Source organism: Lagopus muta, chromosome 1, assembly GCF_023343835.1.
Source record: "Lagopus muta isolate bLagMut1 chromosome 1, bLagMut1 primary, whole genome shotgun sequence".
NCBI lineage: Eukaryota > Metazoa > Chordata > Aves > Galliformes > Phasianidae > Lagopus > Lagopus muta.
This window is the reverse complement of record NC_064433.1, coordinates 12,250,583-12,276,586: the sequence shown is the minus strand read 5'-3', so window position 1 is coordinate 12,276,586 and position 26,004 is coordinate 12,250,583. Positions and strand designations below refer to the sequence as shown.

General features: G+C 37.6%; 1 protein-coding gene across 1 annotated transcript in view; it reads left to right on the top strand.

Annotated features, from left to right (window-relative positions):
- Positions 1 to 25,731, top strand: part of PTPN12 (protein tyrosine phosphatase non-receptor type 12) — a 68,966-nt gene extending 43,235 nt beyond the window's left edge. The window contains exons 9-18 of the mRNA XM_048949736.1: positions 371 to 437; positions 1,037 to 1,114; positions 1,225 to 1,323; positions 8,067 to 8,152; positions 17,197 to 18,161; positions 19,863 to 19,940; positions 21,265 to 21,353; positions 22,322 to 22,352; positions 23,655 to 23,771; positions 24,410 to 25,731. Of these exons, the coding sequence (XP_048805693.1) occupies positions 371 to 437; positions 1,037 to 1,114; positions 1,225 to 1,323; positions 8,067 to 8,152; positions 17,197 to 18,161; positions 19,863 to 19,940; positions 21,265 to 21,353; positions 22,322 to 22,352; positions 23,655 to 23,771; positions 24,410 to 24,471 (1,672 nt within the window). The 3' untranslated portion in view covers positions 24,472 to 25,731. The remainder of the gene's footprint in view (positions 1 to 370; positions 438 to 1,036; positions 1,115 to 1,224; positions 1,324 to 8,066; positions 8,153 to 17,196; positions 18,162 to 19,862; positions 19,941 to 21,264; positions 21,354 to 22,321; positions 22,353 to 23,654; positions 23,772 to 24,409) is intronic.
- Positions 25,732 to 26,004: the final 273 nt, after the last annotated feature.

Below are 26,004 nucleotides of genomic sequence, written 5' to 3'. Positions count from 1 at the left end.
AAGCAGAAAAATGTGGAAACTCTTTAAATGCGTTCCGTTCTTCTGCTTAGCATCTGTCATTAAACTTGGATAAAATCGCTACTGTTGAAGCAGTGGTAACTAGGAGTAGTGCGAGGAAAGAGGCAATGAAAAAGTCAACATCAAAATGTCTTGCATGACTGTATTTCTGGTCAGCCACAAGAAACTTGCATTGGAAGCTTTAATTTTGCTCTACTAAATTTGTTATTTGAAAATGTTATAGGTTTAAGCTTAAAATGATAGCTGGGCAAATTAAATGTTTTTGGTTTTCCGTGGGTTCTGAAAATATGAAAATTGTAGTGCCTTTTCAACCATTTAAAACAGTTTCTAATGTACCTGTTTATGTTCAAAGTGCAGGGTGTGGAAGAACAGGAGCCATCTGTGCCATAGATTATACATGGAATTTGCTTAAAGCTGGGGTAAGGAACCTTATAAGAAAAAATTGTGGCGTTCCATCATTTCATAACAACAATTGATTGAGCTTCCAAATGTTCTGAAACTGTGAAGTGTCTCTGTGTTCTAAAATTCTTACGACAGGTTGGACGTTTACCTTCATCACATTCATGGTGTGAACTTTCCTTTGACATCAAGTTTTTATTTTTTGGGGAAAAAAAAAAAGCATTGAACTTTATTCCTCATTTGGATATGTTTCAGTTTTAAGTGATTTTGAATGTTGTTTCCAGCATCTCTGATTTTGCAGCTTTTGAAGTCTTTATATTTAGATTGTACAGAGATAATGTCTTCTGGGGGTTTCTAGCTTGTGAAATGTTAATGTTCAGATGTTGTGTTAATGCTTCCACTGAATGTCTCATTTTCAGAAAGCTTTTAAATGCTCTCATCTGGTCCAAATGAAATGTTTAAAAACAAGTTCTGGAGAAGGATTGCTTTATAAAAGAATTTTGAGTAGTTACAAAGTCAAGAGAATTGATTGTTTGCACTTGCAGAAGTTAGACATCAAAAAATATTGCTATTTTACAAGCAGTTACATCAATATAAATGACTTCCTTCTATATTTCAGAAAATACCTGAAGAGTTCAATGTATTTAATTTAATACAGGAAATGAGGACGCAAAGGCATTCTGCAGTGCAGACAAAGGTATAGTTTGTTTTACAATGCATCTTGTGATAATATACCACTCATTCTCTATAAATGTCTTTTGCACTAATTTTTATCTGCACTAATTTTTATCTGATAAACTACTATAGGAGCAGTATGAACTTGTCCATCGAGCCATAGCACAACTGTTTGAAAAGCAACTGCAGAAATATGAGAGCTGTACGGACTGGAAGATTGCAGATGGAGTGGTATGTGCCTTTCCCATATGAGTTTTCATCAGTTGTAACTGTGATTGGGTTTTTGTTGTGAAGTCTTATTTTCAATTGTTCCTTCCTGTTAAGGAAGATGAATAACTTGGTTTGCTTGGTTTTTGCTGAGTAGGGAGTTATTCTGTACTTAGCTTACACTGAAATTTGATTGTAAGAGTTAAGTTTGATAAATAACAGAATAATTGCCGCATACACCAAATGCCAAATGCCATCAAAAATGTTTCATGTTATTGACATATATTCCTGAACATCTGTGGTCTGGAAGAAGTGCTGAATGAGGTGACATAGTTTTTTGATGCATGTCTTAGTGCCCTGGAATGCATGTTTACTTTGAGATGAAACTAAGCCTGCTGCAGAAAGTTTTCAAATCACTCTGTTAAATTGTAGTGGAATATGTTTACATTCTGTCCTAGATCTTAGTCTGCCTATCAGAAGTGAACATTTATAATTTATAGCAATAGTGGGGCAAGTGAAAAGCATTAGAATGGGTATATAGGAATAAACTCATTAAGTTAATGGGTGGTTGGAAATGAGTAATATGTGGAGGCATTCTTGAATGTTTTGGTTGTGTCTTGTCTTCTGGCTTTGAGCATCTCTTAAACATGGACAAAAATGTTTTCTGTTACCAAGAAAGTACTTTGCTATGAAACAAAATCATTACTTTATACTTGTGGAAAGTATGGATACTATAGCAAGTGTAGAATCCTGCTTATGTGAGGGGTTTTAATTGTGTTCAGTGAAAGCAATTCCAGATAAAAGAATGGCTCTACTTCTGATACAGTACTATTATAGGATGCTGAAATGTGTTCTTTTTTGCCCGCTTGTTATATTATGAATATTATATTCATAATATTATCTGAAGTTTTGGAGTACTCCATAAGGTTGGCTTTGTAATTTTCTTGTCCAATTGCTTTTCTTGAATTGAGTTACACTTTGTAAGCAGTCTTTGCCAGCAACATCACAGTAAAAAGTTTATCTGATTGGCAATGAGTAGCAGTATTCATGGAGATGTAACTTAGACACAATGCTGAACGTGTGTTCCTGTGAACTTGCCAACTCTGCCCTGCTGGAAACAATACTGTACAAAGTCAACAAAAATGCACTCAATGTTTAGAGTTCAGTTAGGTTGTATCTTAATTACTACGTTTTGAGAGAAGAATTCAAAGTCATGTAGAAAATGCATGTGTAGTATAGTATAATATAATTACTACATACTACTACACAGTTGTACTTACTGTGAATTCTTAGAACTGTAAATGTGTTTAAAATAATACACAGTGTCTAAAGCACAAGTAAGTGAAAGAAAAGGTTTCTTTAAACACAGTACTTTCAACTGTCCCACTACTAGACAAATTCCAGAACAAAGGTGAAATGCTGCTCGGAAGTAGGAATTTCACAACCAGGTAAGTGAGTGAGGTACTAAATTTGATGATCAGAACTATTTTTTTATTCCCTCCTTGAATAGTTGGACTCCTGATGTCTCAAACAGTCAACTGGGGGCTGAGTCTAAGACTTGATGACTTGGTTTGAAACATCAAGCTGAGTCTTAGACTCAACCTTCCTTCCACTGAAACTCTTGGTCATCCTGTTTGGAGTTGCCATCTCTGTTTTTTTTCTATTAAATCAAAAGATTACACTTGGTTTTAATTTTGGAAGTTATGCAGCAGGTGTGAGCTGATTTGTGTTGATCATTTGATAAGATATCAGAGCTTTGTCAAAATATTTTTTAGTTATTTGAGGGGCATCTCTGTGGGCTGAAGTGCATACCATGGTTGTCATGGAAAAATGAATCAGATGGATTTTCACAAAGTTGAATGTCTTGTATGTAGAAAAATCAAGATTGTTTAAGGGACAAAAAACCAATAAATATACAATTGTCTGCTGAGAAGTATTTCTTACTTTGTCACATCTTGACAGTAAGAACTATGCTACAGTACTGCAAGTCTTTGTGGTTTTCCCTTATCCACTTTATTAATAGAACTTTTTCTCCAAAGCATGACATCGTTAGTACTCTTAAGAATCGCTCACTCTTGTAGAAGTGGCACATTTGTTACTGTAGTTTGTGCTTCTAGAAGCTGTGGAAGAATCTGCTGCTGTAAGAAGAATGTGGATATTCAAAACATTAATGGTTTGACAACTAGGCCAAAAGTTTTAACCAGTGAAATTATCATCGCTGTTTTGCATCTTGGAGAGAGATTTTGGACCATTATAGCACTGTGAAGAAATCGTAGGTGTCTTGGGAGACATTTATCTTGCTGTCTATGATCAGAAAATTGTGTTCAATCTGAATCATTTGAGTGTATTATTTCAGTCTATTTCCTTTATCTGCTGATGCACTGTGGTTCTCAGGCAATAAGGACTAAAGGAATGCCTTGATTCCTTTTGAGGGAAACCATGGAATTACTTCTGGAAGAGTCTTTGCAGGATATCTTCTAGTAATTTCCTAGTAGAAAAAGCTTCTGGCTGACATGACGTTTTCTGTATGTTCTTCTAAAAGAAAATATTGCAGTTCCTGGGCGGGTTCCTCAGTTGTAGGGGATGCCTTGGAAGTCTCGGTCCAGAACTGCAATTCTCTAGTTAGTCATTTAGTGACAGCTCGGTTTCATACTTCGAGCACAGGAGGTTGCAGATGGTGAAAGAGACTTTCCCTTGGGAGATGATAGCAAAATGTAGGTCATCATACCAAGTTGAATTCAGAAACGGCATCTGCTATGAGAATTCCTTGTTTGTCTTCATTAGCAAAGGAACATGAGTTACTCTGCACGTATTGATACAGGCCATATAAACTCTGCTTCTTGTCCAGGTGATTGCCATGATTCTGATACAAGCCAGGATGCCATTGGCCTTTTTGGCCACTTGGGCACACTGCTGGCTTATGTTTGACCATCACTTCCAGGTCTGTTTCTTCCGCAGTCTTTCAGCCACTCTGCCCCAAGCCTGTAGCATTGCCTGGGGCTGTAGCTGAAGTGCAGTACCCAGCACTTGATCTTGTTGAACTTCATCCCACTGGCCTCGAGCTCATTGATCCAGACTGTCTAAATCCGTCTGTGGGGCCATCCTACCTCCAGGCTGATCAGCACTTCCTTCCAACTTGGTGTTGACTGCAGATTTACTGTTTTAATGTGGGTGTACTCAATCCCCTTGTCCAGGTCATCAATAAAGATACTAAGCAGGACGGATCTCAGTTATCAACCCCTGGGGAATACTACTCATGATTTAAGTCCACTCACCACCATATTCACTTATATGTACAGAACTTTAGTATGTGTGTGTTGGAACACTTGAACTGTTCAGTATCTGAGGAATGTAGAGGGTAAACCTAGGAAAAGTTCCTGTTCATTTTTTTGTATGCATACTGTTACCCGTGTTTTCTTCCAGTGAGAAGCTTGCCTAGATAGCATAGGTAAGAAAACTTTGTTCAATAAGAAAGCAGGCCATTTGCACTCTTACTAATCAATTAAAAAAATAAGTAATATAATTCTCTATGTTGGCCTTTATAAAGTATGTATGTTGTCCTGTTTTTTTCCTAAGCCGATACTTTTCTTTTCAAAATAGTATTCTGCCCTAAAATACAACATCTGTTCAGACAACCAACAATGTTGTCTGATGCCAGTAAGCTGTGATTAGGAAGGCTGGAAGGCTTTTTCTTAATACTGCCATCTGCTCTTAGTGATGAGGTCATTCCTGTGAGATACCCTATATTTGCTTTTACAGTCATACTTCTCTGTTGTTCTGTATGGTTACCAGTGCAGTTATTTATATTTATGACAAAGGTGAAATCTCTGAGTTGGTATCACTCAAGGATGCTTAAGATGCTGGTTGTTTGCAACTCTCGTGGCAGCTGAGAACAAGTAACAGACTTGCTCTGAGGGCTCAGTAAGCAGTATTTGTTCAGTTAAAAGTAAGAAGAATAAAGTAAGAAAAGTAACTGAGTACTGTTATTTAAAAATGTTGCAGCAGCTTAAAGTTAATGCAAAGACTTCTCTCCTACGTGAGTTAGTGCATCTGGCCTTCGTTCTTGTTGGCAACCTTTTAAGTAAAAATCCTTTATCTCCTGGGTTATGAATTGTATAAAAGTGAATTGATTTATGTTGAAATCCTCAGTCTGTTCAGCACAGTGTTCCTCTATTTTTGGTGACAATTCCTATAATGTTCTTAATTTGAAGTGACTTAAAAGTGATCCTGATTTATAAGCTAACTTCTTAAACACGTAATATGTCTGAAGCCTTCCCAGTGTATGACAGAGTACTGCAGCGTCTCTTCAGTTACTGTTGCTTGTCTCAAGCAGAGACTGAGCTACTCACTGTATGAATATAGAACTTCAACATTTTTGGATGTATATTAGCTTCTTCAATAAGCTTTTTCTTCTGCCTGGGAGAAAAGTGTCTCATGCAAAAGTTTGTTCAGAAATGCTTCTCTTTACAAACAGAAGAGCAGGGATGCAGCTCCCGGGTTGTGTCCTAGACTAGTTGAACTTTATGTTGTAGGAGGCCTTTGCCAGTAACTCTTTGAAAACCAGGGCTTAAATGTGACATCAGTGCTACTGTAAGCTTCTGCTCTGGTGAGCTCTGATGCTCAAGGGTAGGAAACCCTTCCTGTGCAATCTCGCACTTTCTGGTATCTCTGATGAAGCTTTGAAGTGCTGTGGTGAAACAAGGCAGAGCAGCCTGCCCTCCAGCGTGCAGTTGCATTCATTGTTCCTAACTTTAGCTTCTAGTTCTTACAATTAAAAGTGCCTTTTAAGCTCTAAACACATCCATAGTGATGGCTGCACACAGGAGGCAGTCAGATAACTTTTATGGCCTGGGATGGGATGGAGATGGAAGGACTCACAACTAATGAGCTGAGAACTGAATTGATGTTGGATGCTGTAACCCCTTGCTTCTTTGGCCTCAGCTTTCTGAATGGCCGATGAAGTTAGTTTTCACGTATGTTAAGGATGAAATCAGTGTGTATGGCTACCCAGTGCCTGAAGCAAAAAATCTGGAATTTTCCATTCTTAGTATTTGACAGGAAAGTAGTAGAGGGATCAGATGTCCTTGTTACGTGGTGATTTTTCATTCCATCAATGTCTGGAATGTTGTTACAGAGATTTTTCTAAAATTTGCTTGTCTAGAATAGTTTGAAGCTAAATTTAAGAAAATTAAGAGCCCAAAAGACTTCCACAATGTGTGGGAAAGCAAGGCATCAATACGCTATTTTAAAATACGAAGTCCTGCATTCAATTTACAGATATAGCATTATACTGATGTTTGTTTTTTCTTACTATCTCATCAGCCATTTCAGTTGCTCTCCTTTTCTGGACAGTCAGTTTCTGAGTGGTGTGTTGTGTTATCAGCACTTTGTGTGCTGAGAATGATTGTTGAGGTAGTACTGATGCAGTAAATCTCTGAAAGGGTTTGATTTGCAACAAATGTTATTGTTTTAGCTTCATAATAGGTACAAAAAAGTAGTGCATTAAGTGTGTTTAATCTGTTTCACAGTACATTTCACATTGCTACCCATTGGGTAGAGCTTATTCAGTGTGCAGTTAGGTGCAACTTGGTCAGATACTCTATTTTTCTGTTTCTTTGGGAAAAGGAAGTCGCTATTTATAGTTTTCAACTGACAGAGACTTAAAGAGAAACTTTCGTAAAGATGTCAGCTTTTTGGCAAGTTGAGTGAGTGTGCTTTATTGTTGCAAAATGTAAAACCGCGTATCTGGAAACAAAAATTGGCAGACCATGGTTTGGAATTCAGGCTTTGCTTGTAATGTAGGCTCGAGACTCAGCTAGTAGAGCTGACTGGTCTGTTACTTTTATGCCTGTTGTACTGACTGGTGTCTAGAATGTGAGGTCTTCAGCTTGGCTGACAATAATGGAAGCTTCAGTTGTGATGGTCTAAATGTGAGTGGCTTTTATCTGCTAACTGAATCTCACTCCATAATACTTGAGAGGTATGCAGCAGTGGTCAGCAGGACAAGGAGCTCCCTGTTTAATTTGTCTGAAAGGGCTTGCACAATCTGCTGACACACAAACAGTAGGGCATCACTGCTAGTGTGCATGTAGCATGCTCAACTGGAATTTATGCGAGGATAGTTAGCAGTTGAGGTAACTTAGTTATCACCTGTCTTGCAAAGGAGAAAATGTTTGTCACATTTGCATTTGACAAACATTAATTAACAGGGAGTTTTTTGATTGTTTTGTATGAGCAGAGGAGGTCAGTCTCTGTCACCTCCTATGAACAGATCGGCTGAAAGAGGGTAAGGGTTCTGTTGTCTGAACTTGGTATTGTCCTTTGAAATCCATTGCATACGTTAGAGATGTTTGTAGTTCTTTTTTTTAATCACTTTTCAAAATGAAATTATTGGAGTTTAAAAAATAATAATTATTGTACACTAAACTTGAAAGCACTAAATTTCTCCTTTTTTTTTTTTCAACTTTAGACTCACGCATATTGTTTTTTCTATGTAGAAATGTGTATATATAAAAATATATGAATGTGTGCACATGCACGCATATCTAATATATATCTTATGTACTTATGGTTTTCCTCATGTGCTTTATCAAGTAAGCTGAACTTTATTGTAGACAAATGGGAGATTATTTGAGATGTTTTAAGACAATGCATTAAACCTTACCAACTTGTAAATTAAGTATTGCCTTGTGTGATGGATCTTCAGAACTCAGTTATTTTGCTTATCAGCTTTACAGCTATGATTGAAAACATTCTCTTTTTATCAGGATGAAAACAATACAGAGAACGCTGTGAGTTCTTCAGATGCTCAGAAACAGGATTCTCCACCACCAAAGCCTCCACGGACCCGCAGGTACTTTATGATCATAATATAGTATTTTAAGCTCTCAGATTAAGTTGCTTTGAATATTAAGAAGTAGAATCAAACTACTGATACTACAAAGACTTTGTTTTTTTTCTGTTTATAAACATATATATAATGAAAATAGAAGTCTTGTAGTAAGCTCTGTAAACAGAAACCTTTGATATCTTTGTAAAGTCTGTGTTTGAATTTATCAGTCTTGCAATAATGAAATTCAAGTAGACAAGCACATAAGATTAGATGGATCTACTTGATCCACTTGATTATAGCAGCAATAAAGCACAGCACTGCAAAAAATAAGAACAGCAAAATAAGCTAAAGAAGTGTTAGAACCCTCATTTTTGGAGGTGAAAGCATAGTGGAAAGATTATTTGTTTATTGAATAAAACATTACCTCACAGACGGGGACTGTTAATGACTAGGGCACACCAACCAAATAGTTTCACTTTGTAAGTGGGAAATTGATCTCACTGGACCTTCCATTCAACAGAAGAAACATAAAATCCACTCCCGTTTTTGAAGTACGTAGACTTTGAAAGAGTTAATGTTGTCTGTCCATTTGCTTTTACCTTTACCTAAAATGGTACCCAACCTGAGCATGAGCTCTTGTGTACCAGGCTAGTATCTGAAAGGATGTGGGGGCCTTTGGCAGGTGATCTTGCCTGTTCTCAGTTATCTGTAGTTAGATGGACAGGAGTTGCTTCAGTGCTTGCTAAGCACTGGGGTTTCAAGATGTTTTGTATGACACAATAATCATCCACTTACTAAATTCTATGCAAGAGTGCTCATATAAGGAAAGCAGTCAGCTTTTAAGACTATGATCTAACTGGTGTAGTGCAAAGTCAGGTCAGTAGCAGGAATTTTTTCTTTCCAGCCCTGTGTTTGGCAGGGTCCAAGTAATGCCAGAAGATGAGTCTATTTTTGAGGGGCTGACAAGATTAGATCAGTGATTATATAATAAAACAAATTTTAAATTCTAAAGCAGGTTAGGTTTGGTAATGGAGGAAAAATTACAAATGTGTCTTAATAAAATATAAATGGACATAAGGAACCATTTGAAAATTGGCAAATCAAAATGGGTAGCAGTGTGCATGTCAGTATTGCAACATCATCTTGTTCAAGAAATAAATGTAGTTTAAAACAGGTATGTAAGTATTGTACTCTAAAACCAATTAATAGTTTAGACCAGATCTGGAATACTGTATGGGGTTCTAATGTCTACTTACTGAAGATATATGCAAACTACCACACGTGAATTTGTCACTCAGCTTCTTTTGTTGTCTCAGAATGATATTTGCAATAATGTAACATTGGAAATAGTATTTGGTAATAATCATTAGTGATTAAATAAGAATGTTAGTAGTTATTATGGTTAACTTAACTCATTAGTTGTTACTTGAAGCAGAAGCTAGAGAAGATGACATTGAAAGAGAGAGATGAAAAAGAGTTGTAGCTTTCTACAAACACAACGGTTTGTGCTATGTAGATAACACCATTTAACCTTGTTTAGATCAAAGGTAATGTATCTAATTATGTAGATAAAGATTATAACAGTGAAGCCTTATAATCTGTGTTAATGGTGAGATCTTAACTCAGAGACTATTTATAGAAGATATGATTTCTATCCAACAGGTAATTCCCTTACTGGTTAATGTTTCCTGAAATAATTTTAGATCACTACTTGCCATTTTTCTGTAGTCATGTAATGATCATGTGTATAATTCATAGCTAGGCATGCGTCTGCTCTCTTATCTGCAGATCGTTGTTCTTTACTGCACAGTTAAGTTAGTATCTTTTCATCTCTGTTTTAAAACCTGATCTTTTTTGGGCTTTCTTCCATACTAATACTTTCCTATCTGCCAACAATGGCAGGAAGGTTTGTTTCTTGTAGGTGAATAGATGGAAGTGTTTAGCAAAGCTGCTGTCCTTTTAAAATGGAGATAATTTTTTTTTTTAAAAACCATTAACTGCATCCTTCATGGAAGAAGCTTCTGAGGAAACACTTTGTTTTCCAATAGCTGTGTGTACACAAAATGCTTGCATCTATTTTCTTGATGTGGGAGATAATTTTACGAATCTGTAGTATGATACTGTCTGTGGTCTGGAGGGTTTTATTATTATAAATGTTTTGGAATAGGTAAATGCTTTTTTCCATGGTAAGGACAGCAGTGGAAGACCTGAATTTAATCTTAGCAATAAATATGTAACTGTTAAACACGTCTTTCCATCCAGCTTGGATCTCAGAACTACATTTCATGATACGGTGATGATTCTGACTCCTCTTTGCTTTGACACACTTCAGCTTAATGATTGAATGAGGTCGTGGCATCTGTTCTGTAGCACTTTCCAATGACTAACCACTATAAATTGTAGAATTTTTCCCAGGAAGGTGTTTTTCTTGCCTGTCTTTTATTACCCCTGCATGTAGTATCTTACTGTATTTTTTACACAGGTTCTAGAATTGTATTGCCTTCTGACCTTTCGTTTTATCACTTTGTAATGCTTTAATTTACATTACTTTTTTAGTAATTCATTTGCTACAAGATTTGTGAATATAGCTGGTTCTGTTCACTGAATTTGCATTCAATGTTAACATTTAAACAAACAAACAAAAAAGAACTATTACTTCTCAGTTATTACTGAGGTAAACAGGAACAACTCATGCTTTGACAACATACATCAGCACCTTATTCTAGAGACTGCTTGGCTCTGTAATTTGCAATTACTTGTGAAAATCACCTTGAAGCTTGAGTCTATGTTAAATATTGCTTGAAAAGCATTCTTTCCCTCTTTATGAGACTTGTCTAACTATTTCCAGTTGAAGGTGGGAAGAGTGCATGACTAAATTTTGTCTTACATTTACGACCATAGGTAATCAAACTGCATATATATTTAAGACATATATTTCAGATGGAGCTTTTGGTTTAAGTCCACAGGAGATAATTGGTACATCAGAATTTGTAGAGACGATGTGTTTAGCAAACAGTCTCTGATCTATTTGTGTGTTCAGTAGTTCATTTTAAAATATTTGGGGGGAAAAAAAAAGGTTAATTTTAATCAGGTTGGCTGTGTAAAACTCTTGAATGTACACAGAAGATGATACAGTTTGAAAGAAGTTGAGAAACTGAGGCATAAACACATGAAAGGTAACAACTCTGTAGTGCTGCAGTGCACTGAAGACATACATGCTCTGAAGGAGAAAAAATACTAAAATATTATAGCTGTTTGACTTATCTTTCAGTTGTGCTTGCAATTCTGTCTAATGACTAAATTTTACTCCCCTAAAATCTCCAGTAGGTGACTGCCTTATTTATTTCTCATGCATCCTCTATACATTATCTGTAGTACAGTTAATGATAACCTCAACGAACTGCAGCTGTTCTCCCATATGGACAGCAGTGATTTAATGCTTAAGTTCTCTGACTTCTGCCTGCTTATGCAAAGTTTAATTTTCCTGTTTCATTTATGAGGGAGGATGTAGAGCTTGGTATCTATTTTTAGTTGATCAGAGCCACGTTCCTTGACCTTGACATCACTCTTCTATCTGACAATAAAACCCTACATGATGCTTCACAGAATAGCCATGGATTGCTTGAAGTGTTTTTTTTCTTTTGACCACTGGCCAACTTTTATTTAAATCTGAACCCACATTGCCCTGCTTCTGATAACATGGCCCTTTTTCATTAGGGCTAGAAGGGCCTCTAAAATGTTCAAAAAAATAGAAAAATAGCTCTCCTCCCAAGATTATATGTTATAATGACATGTATGTAATCAAGTTGAAAAGATGTTGAATCTTGTATTAGCCACTGCAATTTTAAACAAAATCTAGTATCGGGAAGTATTTTTCCTGTAATAAGTCTCTTTTTGTCTTGCTACAGACTTCTTTTTTTGTTTTTTTTTTAACCAGTAATAGACTCTTGTGACTTCCGGAAGGAATCGATACATGCCTCAAATTTCTCATGTTCTTTTAACTTCTTGCTTTAAAATGTTTTTGTTTTTTTTTAATATTTTGGAGGCAAGTGCCAAACTTCTTGAAACAGGCAGTGTATTCAACCATCCCTCCTACCCCCATTCTGTGCTGTCAGTTACTTCAGCAAATAGCTGAATAGTCCTATGCTCATAAGCTTTTATCACTGCTGTTCAAGTTCTGTTTCTTAAATAAACCTTTGAGTGACTCTCTAGAAACATCCTCACAGTTGTCATATGCAGCTTCCCACCACTCAATCCTTTGGCTGGGTGGCAGCTTGGAGATGGCACCAGGTTCATGGTTTACCTGGCAGCTGAGGGGTCAGTCACTGCGTTTGAAGTATTTGGAAAGCAGGACTTGGCAATAAGATGCTGTACTTGCTGTTCAGATTGTGGCAGTAGAAACAGGTGGAAAAGCAGTCTTGATTACTGAAGGAAAATCCCAGATTGTTACTTCTGTGGAAGTGCAGAGGTAGCAGAATTACCAGGCAGTCAGTAACAGTTGCATACAAAGAGACATTGTCAAGGTTGAGTTATGAGGAGGTTTTCTATTTTTTAGCGTGCTGATTTGACAAGTGAACTGGAGGAATTCTTGCCTTAGCACTATGTAAAAGCAATGCAGGGTTAACTTGTATCTGATACAGGAAAGGTATTTTCAAACGGTCTGTCATTCTTCAGTTCATTGAATCTCTTCTGTCTCAATATCCACTTACATGAGCTTTCCTGGAACTTTCAATCAAGCTATTTTTATTATACTGCCTTGTGTTTCCTGTTTTTGGAATAATGTTAGCAGTTGAGATAATTTTCTGCCTTTTGGGGGAGAAGTGTCTGTAGAGCACAGCTGTTGAAGGAAGTGCCCGAAGAAAGCATTATGCATCAGACCATAATGCCCAACATTGTCTGGCAAGACTTTCAGAAATAGCTTCTGCTTAGTGAAGAGCTTTTAAAGGTGTACTTATCCCAATATTTCTGCTTTCCATAAAGAAACAAAAGCATTATTTCTAATGCAGTATGTGTGTAATAATAACCCTATGACGTTAGTAAAGTGGAAAAAAGCTTGCATGCTCAGAGAAAGCCAGGAAGTCCCTGGTGACATCTATTTCCCTTAAGAAAAAAAACTCCCAAACACTGGTCACCTAATTTTCAGAGAATGAATATTCTTCAATGTTAATATGATAAGGAGTGATTTTTTTAATGGAGCATTTCCCATTTGATTACTCTGTGTTCTCATTTGTGAGAGAAATAGTTAAATGTAATAAGTAACTTAAACAACTCTGTTAAGCAGTGTATGAGAGATGTCTAAACGGGTGTGAATTTTGAGTTGCTGACTTGGATAGTACTGCTCTGTCATCTGCTCTATTCATAACCTCAACAGGGCAGTTTGATACAAGAGAATCAAATGGAGAAGAGTAATCAGTGAGTGGTATTATGAGCTTGTGGTCTTGTCATATCTGATTTAATACTAATTTGTTAGTTAATTGTAATGATTAATGGTATATCTGTACCAGATAAGGATTTAGTCTCACTGATTGCAATATAACAGTGGGTCAGGAAAATGAGGTCAGTGAGGGCAAACCTTGTTCAGCAGGAGGATTTAGTGGTGGTTATTTAAAAGAATCATAGTTGGTAACAGGGGAGCATGCAACCATTTGTGTGTGTGAACTCTCCCTTCTGGCATAGGAGGGGGAAAACTGAAGGGAAATTTCCTGTTGTCTTAGTGTATATTAAATTGGAGAAAGACTTTTTTTGTTCAACTTATCTTTACTAACTCAGACAAATAACTTATTCCCTAACTTGTTCATTTTTCAAGAACAGTAAAACAGCAAAAGAATTCCCAAATGATCTTTAGTGAAGCTGTTTTTATGTGCTTTGTGTTGCTTCTATCTTAATGTAAAGTGAGATGGTAATATATGGTCGCATGAAAAGGAGAAGCTATTTGAGGCCCAACCCTGTATCATCCAGCAGAGAATGGAAGAAAGTAACTGGGATGGCTGCAGGAGTTGGGTTTGGGGATTTCCAAATACAAAGATAGTAATTTTGGAGAGAGAGTTTGGAAGCTGGAGAGCTTGCAGCATTTCAGTGGGTGGAGATACCAATAAATGAAAATCCAAACAATTCTCTCTTCAGTTTGGAATCCCTTGTATGAGGGTTTTGGTTATCCATTTCATACTGCTATATCCTTAGAAAATGCTAAGAAAATCACAAGGATTAAATTCAAGCTATCGTCTGCCCTGGATCAGGTAAACTTTCAGAACTGCAGAATATCCAAGTGGGGTAGCAGTCTGCTGGTTTTTACGTAGCTGCTCATAGTCTCAGCAATTTGCTCTGCTTTAATTCTTTTTAGACCTTACTTGCAAGTTGGGGAATTAATAGTATTGCTTTGATTTTTATCTGTGACATGTAGGCACGTGATGAAAGCTTGCCTGATATCTGTCTGTATAGACTGTCAGGAATCACTGTGCAATGCTTTGGTCTCTAGCCCTATTCACTATAACTCTTACAAGCAAGTGCACTGTAAACAGTGTGTTTGATGCTTTTTAAGTGATAGACAGAAGAGGCATGTCCTTGGGCAAGAGGTGGCAGTTCAGTTTTATAGCTGTTGAGGTTTTCTGATTGTCCTCTGTGCTTTCTAGTAACCTGGAAAATGCAATTAGGATTTCTGAATCATTCTTGCTTCTTGTTTTGCTGGCAGACAAAGATAGACTGATGTATGTGAGCAGTGTGAGAAGAAACCTCAGCATAAATTACTGGGTAATGCGCTGAAAGGATAATGAATGTAACTTGGAGCCTTGTGATTTCTATATAAGCCTTTTACCTACCTTTGTAATGAATACTTTCTTCATAACCTTGCTCAGGAGGTAAACATCCTTTGGCCCATGGAGCTGGCACTCGCCTGCTTTCTCTCAAGTGAGGGGGACAAAAAAAAAAAGCTTTTTCAGTTTTCTGATTGCAACAGAAGGGAAGTGGAGACTTGTCTAGGAAACCTGAATGCCGTGATCGACAAGGCAAATGTAATTGTTAATACCAGCCCTTTTCCTTGGTCTGGTCCATGTTTTGGCAGTACTGACTGTCTCTGTACAAGTTACTGTCTGCTTAAAAAGAACTTCAAAAAGATGCATCTTGTTTCTGATTGTGTTACGTGACTGAGATGAGCCAGTTGAGTTTCCTGAACTTCCCTGCAGTTGCTGAAACTTACCTATGTTGGACTCCAGACTTCAGTCAGAGCTTCCTTTACAGAAGATACGTAGGAGGAAGAGATCTAATGGTAGAGCTGTATGTTTCCTGGCAATTGAGTGGCAGCCTGTATTTGGATACCAGCCTTCACTTACAAACTCCAGAGGCTTGGTTTCTTTGTTAATTGATGGCACATCATGAAATTTTTCTTTTCTGCAAAATCTGTCGAGTCTCATCCGTCATCAGTGGGTTAGCACTGTATGATTGACTGCTACTGAGAGGATGGCAGTTTCGTGTCAGTAGCCTCAATGCACAAGGTCTGGGCAATGTAATCTGCTGGTCCTTACAGCGTGAGATTTGTTACTGGCACATTTCCAGGTCTATTAGGTGTGTTACATTCTTTCAAGTTTTCCACAACTGCAAATGCAGTCAGACAGACAGGTCTGTCATCTAGCAAGCTAGTAGGAGCTTTTGCCTTTCTGAAGGCCTCTGCTTTTTGTCTTTAGCTTTGTTAATAGAAGTATATTTTACGGAAGTACTGTGATGGGTTTCTTTGAATAGGTTCAGTTCTACAAGGTATTGGAATACAAAAGGAAGCCTAAGGTCTAGCAGTAACCTTTCAAGAGAAAAGAAAGTTCTGCGATGACCTTGTCTGCAAGAGAAGGTTCTAGGCCTCCTGCTGCAGAGCTGGGTTTGGGTGATTTATAGTTATCCCAAAAAACTTAAGATGTATGGGGTTTAATTGGTTGTTGCTTTACTCAAGGTTACCCTGATACTGGGACTCCCTGAACCAGTCAGTAAAGACTCTGGGAACAACCTGTCTAGCTGGCTGGGAGCATCTGCCTTCTACTGATCACTGTCCTGGACATTGTGCTGGCTTGTGTCTCTGCACAAGTGAAATACTTTCTCATGAAGATGAATGACTTTGCCAGCATTGGGCCAGTTCCTCAGTCTCAGCGTATGGCCAAATTGAAGTCCTTTGCAAACCTTAGTTCATCTTGTTTTGATTATATCTACTGGATCGAAGCCGTTGTTTCTTTAAAGTACTTAATTGTTTTTCTGTTCTTTTCTCTCAGTTGCTTTGCTTACGTGATGGAAGGAAATATTTTTAAAGGCTCTGAAATGAAAATGATTCCTATTTGTAGACAGGATCTTAGTTGTGCAAAATATTTGATAGTAAATATTCTTTATATAATGTGAAAGGCAATTGACTGTATGCCTGTAGAGCTTCTCCTTTGAAAAAGCTGAAAATGAGCTGCAGAAATTGCCAATAATCTTGATAATATGCACTATAATTTGAACGATGCTCTACTGTGAATGTTTTTATACTGCTTCCCTCATGTCAGATAATTTGATCTGCGCTGTTAGCCTTGCATCTATGAAACAATTAAATACACAAACACAGTGAAATCCTTCTGGACGTATGAAGGAAAATAAAGATGTTTGGTATTAGACAAGCTGTATTCTAGCTCATATAAGGTCTTTTAAAGAATTTTTTCCTAGCTTTATTGAAAATTATATTCCCTATGCTGAATTCTGTTGAGCTACTTCTTAAATAAGAAGAAAGCCAAGAGTAGTGGAATGCTGCCGCAAGAGGGCCTGGCAGACACATCTCTGAAAGCATGCTTCTGGGAAAGGATGTGAGCAATCTTTAAAGCATCAGTGAGGATTAGCTTTGGCCTGAATTTATACCCTGTTATACTGCAAAACTTTTAGTGTGTGTTGACATAATTCTTGCCTGTTCCATGAGTCATATTTTATGAACGTCATTTGTGTGCAGTGGAAGTGCTTCTTGGAGTTCAGTATTGGTATCAAAGCATTACTATGGCAGTCAGATAGATGGTTATCTAAAATGTTACCAAAATACAGGAAACTTACATCATTGTTTCTTGCAGTTGCCTTGTAGAAGGAGATGCTAAAGAAGAAATATTGCAGCCTCCGGAGCCTCAGCCGGTACCACCTATCTTAACACCATCTCCTCCATCAGCCTATCCGACAGTTACTACGGTGTGGCAGGACAATGACAGATACCATCCAAAGCCAGTTTTGCACGTGGTCTCATCAGAGCATTCAACAGACCTCAATGAGAATTACAATAAAACCACAGAACTTTCAGGAAAGAGTGAACCCAGTGAACGTATGGAGAAAAGGCTGGAGCGCAACTTGAGCTTTGAAATCAGGAAAGTACCTCTTCAGGAGGGCCCACGAAGCTTTGATGGGAACTCCCTGTTGAACAGGGGACATGCAATTAAAGCTAAGCCCGCATCATCCTCTGTAATTGATAAGAACTTGAAGTCACAGGAGCAGGTTTCAGGGGATTCATTTGTGGATGCTTCTAAAAACTCATGTATGGAATGCAGCGTGCCACAGTCTAACACAGCCTTAATACCTTCACCAGAAAGTCTGCAGGGCCAGCAGGTGTCTGATGCTCCACCAAGACCAGATCGCCTGCCTCTAACAGAAAAGGGACACGCCAGGTGGTCGCTGCATGGGCCTGAGAATGCACTGCGTACATCAGTGTCTGAAGACGTGTCTTCAGATGGCTTATGTCACAGGGTTAATGCTCTCTCTCTAGTATCAAACACCACGGTTGAACTTCCTTCCAGTGGTAAAGGTGATCATACTGCTGTTTCTCTTCGAGCGCCCCTCTGTTTTACTAATCCCCTTCATTCAGATGATTCTGACACAGATGAAATGAACTTTGATGGAGCCATGAGCAGAAGTGCATCTAATATTTCAACCGCAAGTGCCACTGTTTCTGCTGCCACTACTACCGAAAACATTTCTGCCAGAAAAGTATTGCCAATGTCAATTGCTAGGCAAGACTTAGCTGCTGTAATGTGTTCTGAAGATGGCAAAGGTATGTGTTGCTGTGTTTTGGAAGTGCTAGTCTTTATCCTGGTTACATGTGTAGAACGGGGCTCGTTTCTTTACAGTGCAGATTTTCAAATGGGAATTTAAATGGCGTAGTGTGGCAGCTTTGCAAAGGATGTAACTCTTCCTCAGTTCTTCACGAGAGCTGTGCCTGTTAGATTATAGGAACTACAGACCTCACTAACCTGCTTCAAAAGCATTATTGCATAATTAATTGCTGGTTTCTGTGTTACTGGTTGCCACATTTTTTCCTCGTGTTAGAATTTTACTTTCTGATTTTTTGCTGCTTTGGTTTTAGTGGAAGTATCTATAACAGTGCCAGCTTTGGGTAGCTGAAGTATGCTGTATGTGAAATTCCTGTAGAAATTCATGCTTATTGGTGGAAGTGCTGATCTTAAAAATATAGGTGTTTTTTCTTTCACTGTAGCAGTCTTGGAAGTTGCTCCAGATTAGACTGTTGTGTTTTCATAGCACTGTAAATATTTAGCCCTACTTTCCTCCTCTTCTGTCTGTGGCCAGAAAGACACAAAGTAACAATCCTGTTCATGTGAAATTAATCCAAATTCTGCTTCAATAATTATTTTAACCAATGAACTCAGCTATGCTTTGAAAATCTTACTGCTTTTTGGAAATTATTTGAGCAAGGGAAGTTTGCACAAAATGAGGCAAGAACAGTTCTGCAGAGTGCCAGCATGCTTCATTAAAGGTAAAAGGGTCCTAAGATGTCCAGCTTTGGTTTTCAGTCAGGCTGGCACACTTAAATCACATGGAGGACAGAACTGGGAAGAAAATTAGGCCTCAGAATCTAACAGTGCAAAGTCCAAGAAAGGAAGTGGTAAGGCAGTGCAGCTGGAAGGTGACTGTGCTTCTCTGTGTAGATCAGACTTTTGCACTAGGCAGTCCTTAAGTGATGCCCTTGCTTCAGGACTGTGTACACCTTGTGCCTTTTTCTCTGGCAAGAATGAGTTCAGTTGATGATGCATAGTGCGGCCAGCTGCTTCAAAGCTCACGTATTCAGAAAGGTGAATTATTTCCAACTTCAAAAACTCTATAGATTCTGTAATTGTTATTTATGCACACAAAACAATACAAGCATATAAACATACCTGCAGTTCTTAACCCTGGGGCACATAAAAAGTGTTCTGTAGAGCAAAGGCAGAGAACTTTGTCGTAGTTTCTTGAACATTTAAGTAAGCAGTCCTTCTCAAATAGCAGGCAGGTCCTCCAAAACCAAGTTATTGTGGCAGTACTGACTTTTTTTTCCTTATTGCCCAAGGCAGTCACTATTTATCACTGTTTGAACACTGTTACTTCCATACATATCTCTTTATGTAGATGCTCTAAGAACACAACACGCAAATGTAAAATAAGATGTCAGAAGTAGGATAAAGAATGGGAGAAACATCACACAGCATCTTTTTCTGTGTAACTGCACGTGGCAGTTATTCTGAAATAACAGTACAGCCTTGGTGCTGGCATGTTGCTGAATTCACAAGAATGGCATAATTTTATTTTATTCAATTTTTACAGTTTGTTACTTGTTTTTCAGAGTCAGTCCAGTTTGTTTGTGTTACATGGAACTGTTATTGAGCACTTCTCATTTTAGCTTAGGATCATCTCTCATATCAAAAGATTGACTTCAGAAATGTGTTAACTGAACTAAATGTCTTAACTAAATTTCATTTAGATGCTGATAATAGTGAAGACTCTTCTCCCCCACTCCCAGAAAGAACACCGGAATCATTTGTATTAGCGAGTGAACCAAGTGAGTTTTTTATGCTCTGTGACAGTTGTGGAGAAAGTGTGGAATTCCTTTCAGTGTTGTATTTGGATGCTGCTGCTTTTTGGTTAGTTTTGAGGTGTTAGAGCAAATTGTAAAATGGAATGAAATCTAGCAAATTTAGTTGATTATTTTGAGCTTGCTTGATAACTTCCACAAGCACTTGAACGCAGTCAAATTACTTCTCAACTTCAGACCAAGAGTGCTATGGTGTGGTACTTCATTATGCTGGAGATGTCAGCGTTGGTGCTAGTGGAGCTGGTTTTCAGTCTGAACTGTATGGAAATAAAGTAATTTTTCCATTGGGGGAATTCCTTTGATATTTTATGTGGCATTGCTACTGCAGGTAGGGAACAGGAAAACACAGGACTTCCTTTGCCCAGAATCAGATTAGCAGCAGAAAGTGAAGAGGAAAGATCAAAAGATAATGACATACCATAATGCAGTGCTTGTGGTGAACAAGTCCTGTTATGCTAAATACAGTTTGCTATTTGCCTGAAGCTGCAAGAGAAAAGTGATACTTAGAAACTTGCTGATATCTTTGCTTTTCACTCATCGAACTAGCAGCTGCAGAGAATTCAAAAGATAAATGAAAATTAAGTCACAAAACAGAATGATGTTTGGTATCTTACAAACAAGCAAGAGGAAAAACATAAAACACGAAAATACTCCTGGGGTGGAGTAGTTTTTTACTCGGGTTTTGGTCTGTTATCACTGTGCAGAACTTCCAGAAACATGTCTGAAGAAGGGAATGCAGTTATTTTCAGCCTAAACATATTAGTGCAGTGAGTGTGTAACAGCGTACAGTAAGTAAAGCTGAGTCACAGGGATCCTTTTGTTCGATATGCTGTGGTAGGAAAATACATAATTTTAGGACTTCTGTAAGAACACAAGCAATACTTATCTCTTCAGGCCTGAAGCCACTAAAAGTACTTCAGTTTTGATTGTGTTTTTTCGTTATTTCAGCAAAAGCTGATAAGGGTGTCCTTTCTTGTGGGGGCTTTTTTCTGCTAACTGTGCCTTTTTCAGATCTATTATTGTTGAGTTCAATTTTAAAAACACTACTGAAAAATTCTTGTATTGGGTAGGAACCCCTAAAGATACAAAGTGTGAATAGAAAATGCACAACTGTGTTTGACTTCTGCTGTCAAGCCTTCCTGAAACTTGAAAACCCTTCATGAAGAGAGTTTCAGGTTGTACAAGCTTTTGATTAGAATAAGTTGCTTTATATCATGTTTCTAATGCTGTGTTCTAATGCCTCATCATGCAGAGGATTCAAGTATGAAGATTTTCATGTAATTCTTCCTAGGCACACCCTTACCGAAGTCAGCTATGATTGCACAGTCTGAGTGGAGCATACTGCGTGATCAGCACCTCCCTGAACAAACAATCTATACGGTAAGCAAAGGAAACTGTACTAATTATTCATTTTTAGTTTCATTTGGAGCTACTGAAAGAAGCTCATTTGGAGCTAATGAAAAGGCAAAATACATACAAAAAAAAAACTAGGGCTGTTGAGCATCTGCAAGCCAGCTGATTGTTGCCCTGCCGTAGCTGCTGAATTGATGTGTGAAGAGCGAGCTTCCAAAAAAACTGTTTTTGAAGTCCAGCAATGTCATCATTAATATCCCTTAAACTGCACCTTCTAGAATGTAAATAAACTGCTTTTACAGGGCTTGCCCCTGCCCTTAATCAATCATAGCACAATTTGAGCTGGAAGGGAATTGCTGTTTCTAATTGGATTTCCTGCACAGTGTGTGTCAGAGCAGGGCTTTATCCAGTTGAGTCTTGAAAACTTCCAAAGATGGAGAGCTCATAAAATGTGGACGATCAGCTTCACTGCCTGAAGGTTTTATTGTATCTATATTGATTTTTAAGCCATCCCTTCTCTAACCATTGAATTTCGGTATTCACATCAATCTGCTAATTGCTCAAAGTCAGTCAGTGGAAACTCTTGGTAAAAGTTTTCAAATTTACACAAATTCTCTTTGCATTTCTGCCTTTTTCTACGCCTCCCCCAATGATGATTTACTGCTGCCTTTGCACACTATTTAAAAGATTGCCAAAAAGGCGGGTGTGAATTTCCAGGAACTTTAGTTTGAGAGAGAAACCATTCAAGTTTGCAAACAGTCTGTGATGTGATCCCTTCAAATTTTTTGAAATCTTAATTGCAGTCCTGATAGTAAAGTGTTAATTAGCTACTGTAACATTTTGTTTGTGTTATAGCGAGTCTTTAGTGCAGGAACAAGCAGGTATTCTCACAGATGTTATATATTCTTTGAGGATATTTTTATCTTTAACTTCTTTTGCCTTCAAACTAATGAAAAGCATTTAATAAAACTATTGTAAATATTTCTCATCCACAGGGTTTGAAAACAACTTCACCTGTAATACCTGGTAAGTGATGGAAAAGGTTGTGGCCATTATCATTGTTTTTTGTTTTTCCAATATGAGAAAGAATGCTTCTTCCACTTAGCAATTTGTCTAGCAACCCTGTAAGAGGAAACAGTTCAAGTAATTCTAGCACTTGAACTGATAGAGTGCGTTGGGTGTATTTTTATTAGAAGATCAGAAAGTAACTTTTTTTTTCTGGAGATGCAAATATTTCACACTCTAACTTTGGAAAAGAAATGTGATTGCTTCAAAAGCCATTTCCAGCCCGCAGTGCTTCTGTTTCCTCAGCACGTCTCTAGAAATGGTGGTAGGCCTGCCACAAATGAATCACTTCAAAAAACATATTTCCTACCCCAAAAAATGTTTAGGCCTTGACTTGGCTCACCAAGTATTTTAGGTATATTTTCAAAACATTGGCATTTCTGAAAGGGCTGTCTGTTCCTTAAACTACTACCTGCTTTCTCAGGAAACACTATAAGTCACATTGAAAAATTAATATGCTTTTGGTATGCTAAAATAATTAAGACCAAAATAACTGAATTTTCATCTTTGTTAAAATAAAAATATCTTTATTCAGCTAAACTAAAGCCTTCCTGTGTTACTGCAGTAGTAATTGTGGAAGCTTGTAAATTTATTTCATGTTACTAAATTACAGAGAAGCAGGTGTTTCTGTATGCATTGCATAATTAGCAAAGCATTGTAGTTTCGATCTTCTGAAAAGGTTTCAGTAAGCAGAGCAGTCCATCGGCTGTTCAGTAGTGCAGCAACCTGATGAAACAAACGGCTTCAGCTGCGATCTTGGTTCATCTGCCACGCACCTTTTGTGCATGCTGGAATGGGCTGTTGCAGTCTATTTGGGCTTGTGTTAAGTGCTTGGTAGAGCTAATTTTAAACAGTGAAATAGTGTTCCAAAATATTACAGATTTGCTAGTAGGTGATTATATAAATAATGGAATACATAGTTACTTAATGTGTCCTTAAGCACCTTCCATTTAGAAATGACGTGGACAGATGATTTTGTATTGATGTACTAAATGGTACATTGTGACCTCTGCGGGTTTTAGACATCCTTTCAAACTTCCTTAAAAGGACATTTTGTATTTGGTAAGCAGGGATGTGTCTCTGGAATTGCTGAGCATCTGCATGTGAACGATTTTGAAATGTTTTTAAGAAAAATGTGCTGTTCAATCTTTTTTTGTAAACAGTATTTGATGCACTTAATGTTCCAAACTGAGCTGTAGTTAAAAATAGCACCAAGTTCTGCCTGAATGAGCGCTGCATTCAAGGAGTGTCTTTGTTTTCCAGGTCGTCCTGAAATAAGCAACAAAACACCAACGGATGTTTTACCTCAGATTGCTTTTTCTGGTTCCAGTGATCCTAGAGGTCAAATTTCAGATCTTCCCGCAGAAATAACAGATATTGGTAATTGCAGTTCATTCAAAGCTAACTGCTTGATATTTGAAACAGGAGATTTCATTAACAGTACTGGTTTGGATAGCTGCTGCTACCTTCCTCCAATTTACCAGTGGGCAAAACCTGACCAAGTAAGCTGGTCCTGTCTCATCAGTGTCACTTTTACCCAGAATGAGAAACATGGGTGTTCTTGGGCATTAATCACTTCTAAAGTTGTTTTAATGAGGGTTAGGTTGTAGTTGGACTTGATGATCTTTAAGGTCTTTTCTATGACTCTATGATGTAACCTCTGTAGAACATTGGAAGCTTTCAGAAATAACATTTGGAAAAACTGCTTTGGTACTCAGGAGGAAGAGTATCAGTAAATAATAACAAAGGCTGGAATACTGTATGTACTGATACGTACCTTCCAAAAGAGGTTTAAATAGCGACACACAGACATGGGCAATTTGTATATAGTTGCATTTTCTATGGCTTTAGTACCTTTAGAGTTTTTGATACCAGAAAGCAGCCTTTTTAGCCCTGAGAATATAGCTGTTATGTAGGAGCTGGAGCACATCTTACAGTGGTCCTTCTGACTGCTGCCAACATTGGTGAGGTGATGTTGTCCAAGTGCACAGCAGTATTAAACATGTGTGTTTCTTTAGGTTTTGGTAACCGCTGCGGAAAGCCCAGAGGACCGAGAGAGCCGCCTTCAGAATGGACATGATCCAAGACTTATGGACATACTATCAATAAATTATACTGGAAACTCAAGTGCCACTGAACTAGAAAAATAGTATTCCACTCTTCTGGGGGGCAACTAACACAGAGCAGTGTAGATCTAACTACCAGATGGTACACCTTTACAGTACATCCCACGCAAAACCTTAAACATTGTTCACAACAGTGGATTCCAGTATTACAACTTAACTTTTTGCTGGGGCCATCTACCTGCCTTATTACACTTAGGAGAAAGTATTACATATGATTTATTTTGTAACTTCAAGTATTATTGCCTTAATGTCTTTTAACCCTGTTACACGCTGCTTGTAGACATATGTTAATATAGTAATACTTTGGACAGATTGTGTTTATGGACTACTTTTTGCTAACGTTTGATTACCATGTATGCATTATTTTGTATATGTACAGGGCAAGTATATAATTTGATAAAGTTGCAATCATAAAATATTAACAGAAGATGTAAGAAATCTCTGCATGATCTAAATTTTTGTGTACCTTATTTGTAAATTATTTGCCCTGAAGTTTTAGAAAATAGTTTCTGGGGTTTTTTGTTTTTTTTATGTTTTTTTTTTTTTTACAGAATTGCTGGACACACACAGCCAGAATTGCAGGTTAGCAGAGATAAAGATTGTAATACATTTTGTAAATTGTAAGCAAAAGGTTATTTTTATATTATATACTGTTTAATTGTCAGACCTGGTTTGTTCTGGTTTTCATCTAGTCACAGAGATTCAGTAAGTGCCTTGGAACAATATTGAATTCTCTTAGCCTGTGTATGTTACTTCAGTGTTTTGAGTTCATCTGGAATTAGATGATTGAAAATATTTGTATGTTTCTAGTATATTTGACCTGCCAGTAAAAGAGAAACCGTTCTACATCTTCAACACTCCTTAGTTTTCATTTTGATGTTTCATCAGTTGCAATTTGTAGAAAATTCATCCCTGTCAACTTTCTGTAGAATAGTTTTACAATTTGAATGTGGCGTGTTTCTAATTTGGGGAAAACCAGAACACTGGTGAAAGGACTGTTAAATACCACTGTCTTCTCTCTCAATGGTAAGTACCATTTTTGTTGTTGGGAAACTCTGTATGTAAGAAAACAACTTATATGAAGGTTCAAGTAGAGCCCTTGCAGCTACACTGTATCTTGGCAGTATGTTACATCGAGAGTTAATCCTTATAAGGATTCCTTACTTAAACTTTTCTGTAATAGAATCTTTAAATTAAAGAAAGTAAAAATTGCAGTATGGGTGTTTTTACTCTTAGGAAAACAACTGTATTCAGAAGCAGTCTAAAACAGGCGGGAGCGTGGCAGCCTGGCTTAGCTTATAGCTTTTGTACATGAATACAAATAGTGACCCTCAGGTCTTCATCTCTGTTAATGACTTAAAGCTGTGGCTAGCAGTAGTGCCTGACATGTTCAGGGTAAAAAAGCTTATTTTAGGTAGAGGAACTGTCTATTAGTCTGAATTTTAGCTGTGGAAATGTTGTGTCAAATTGTGTATTTGTACCTTTAG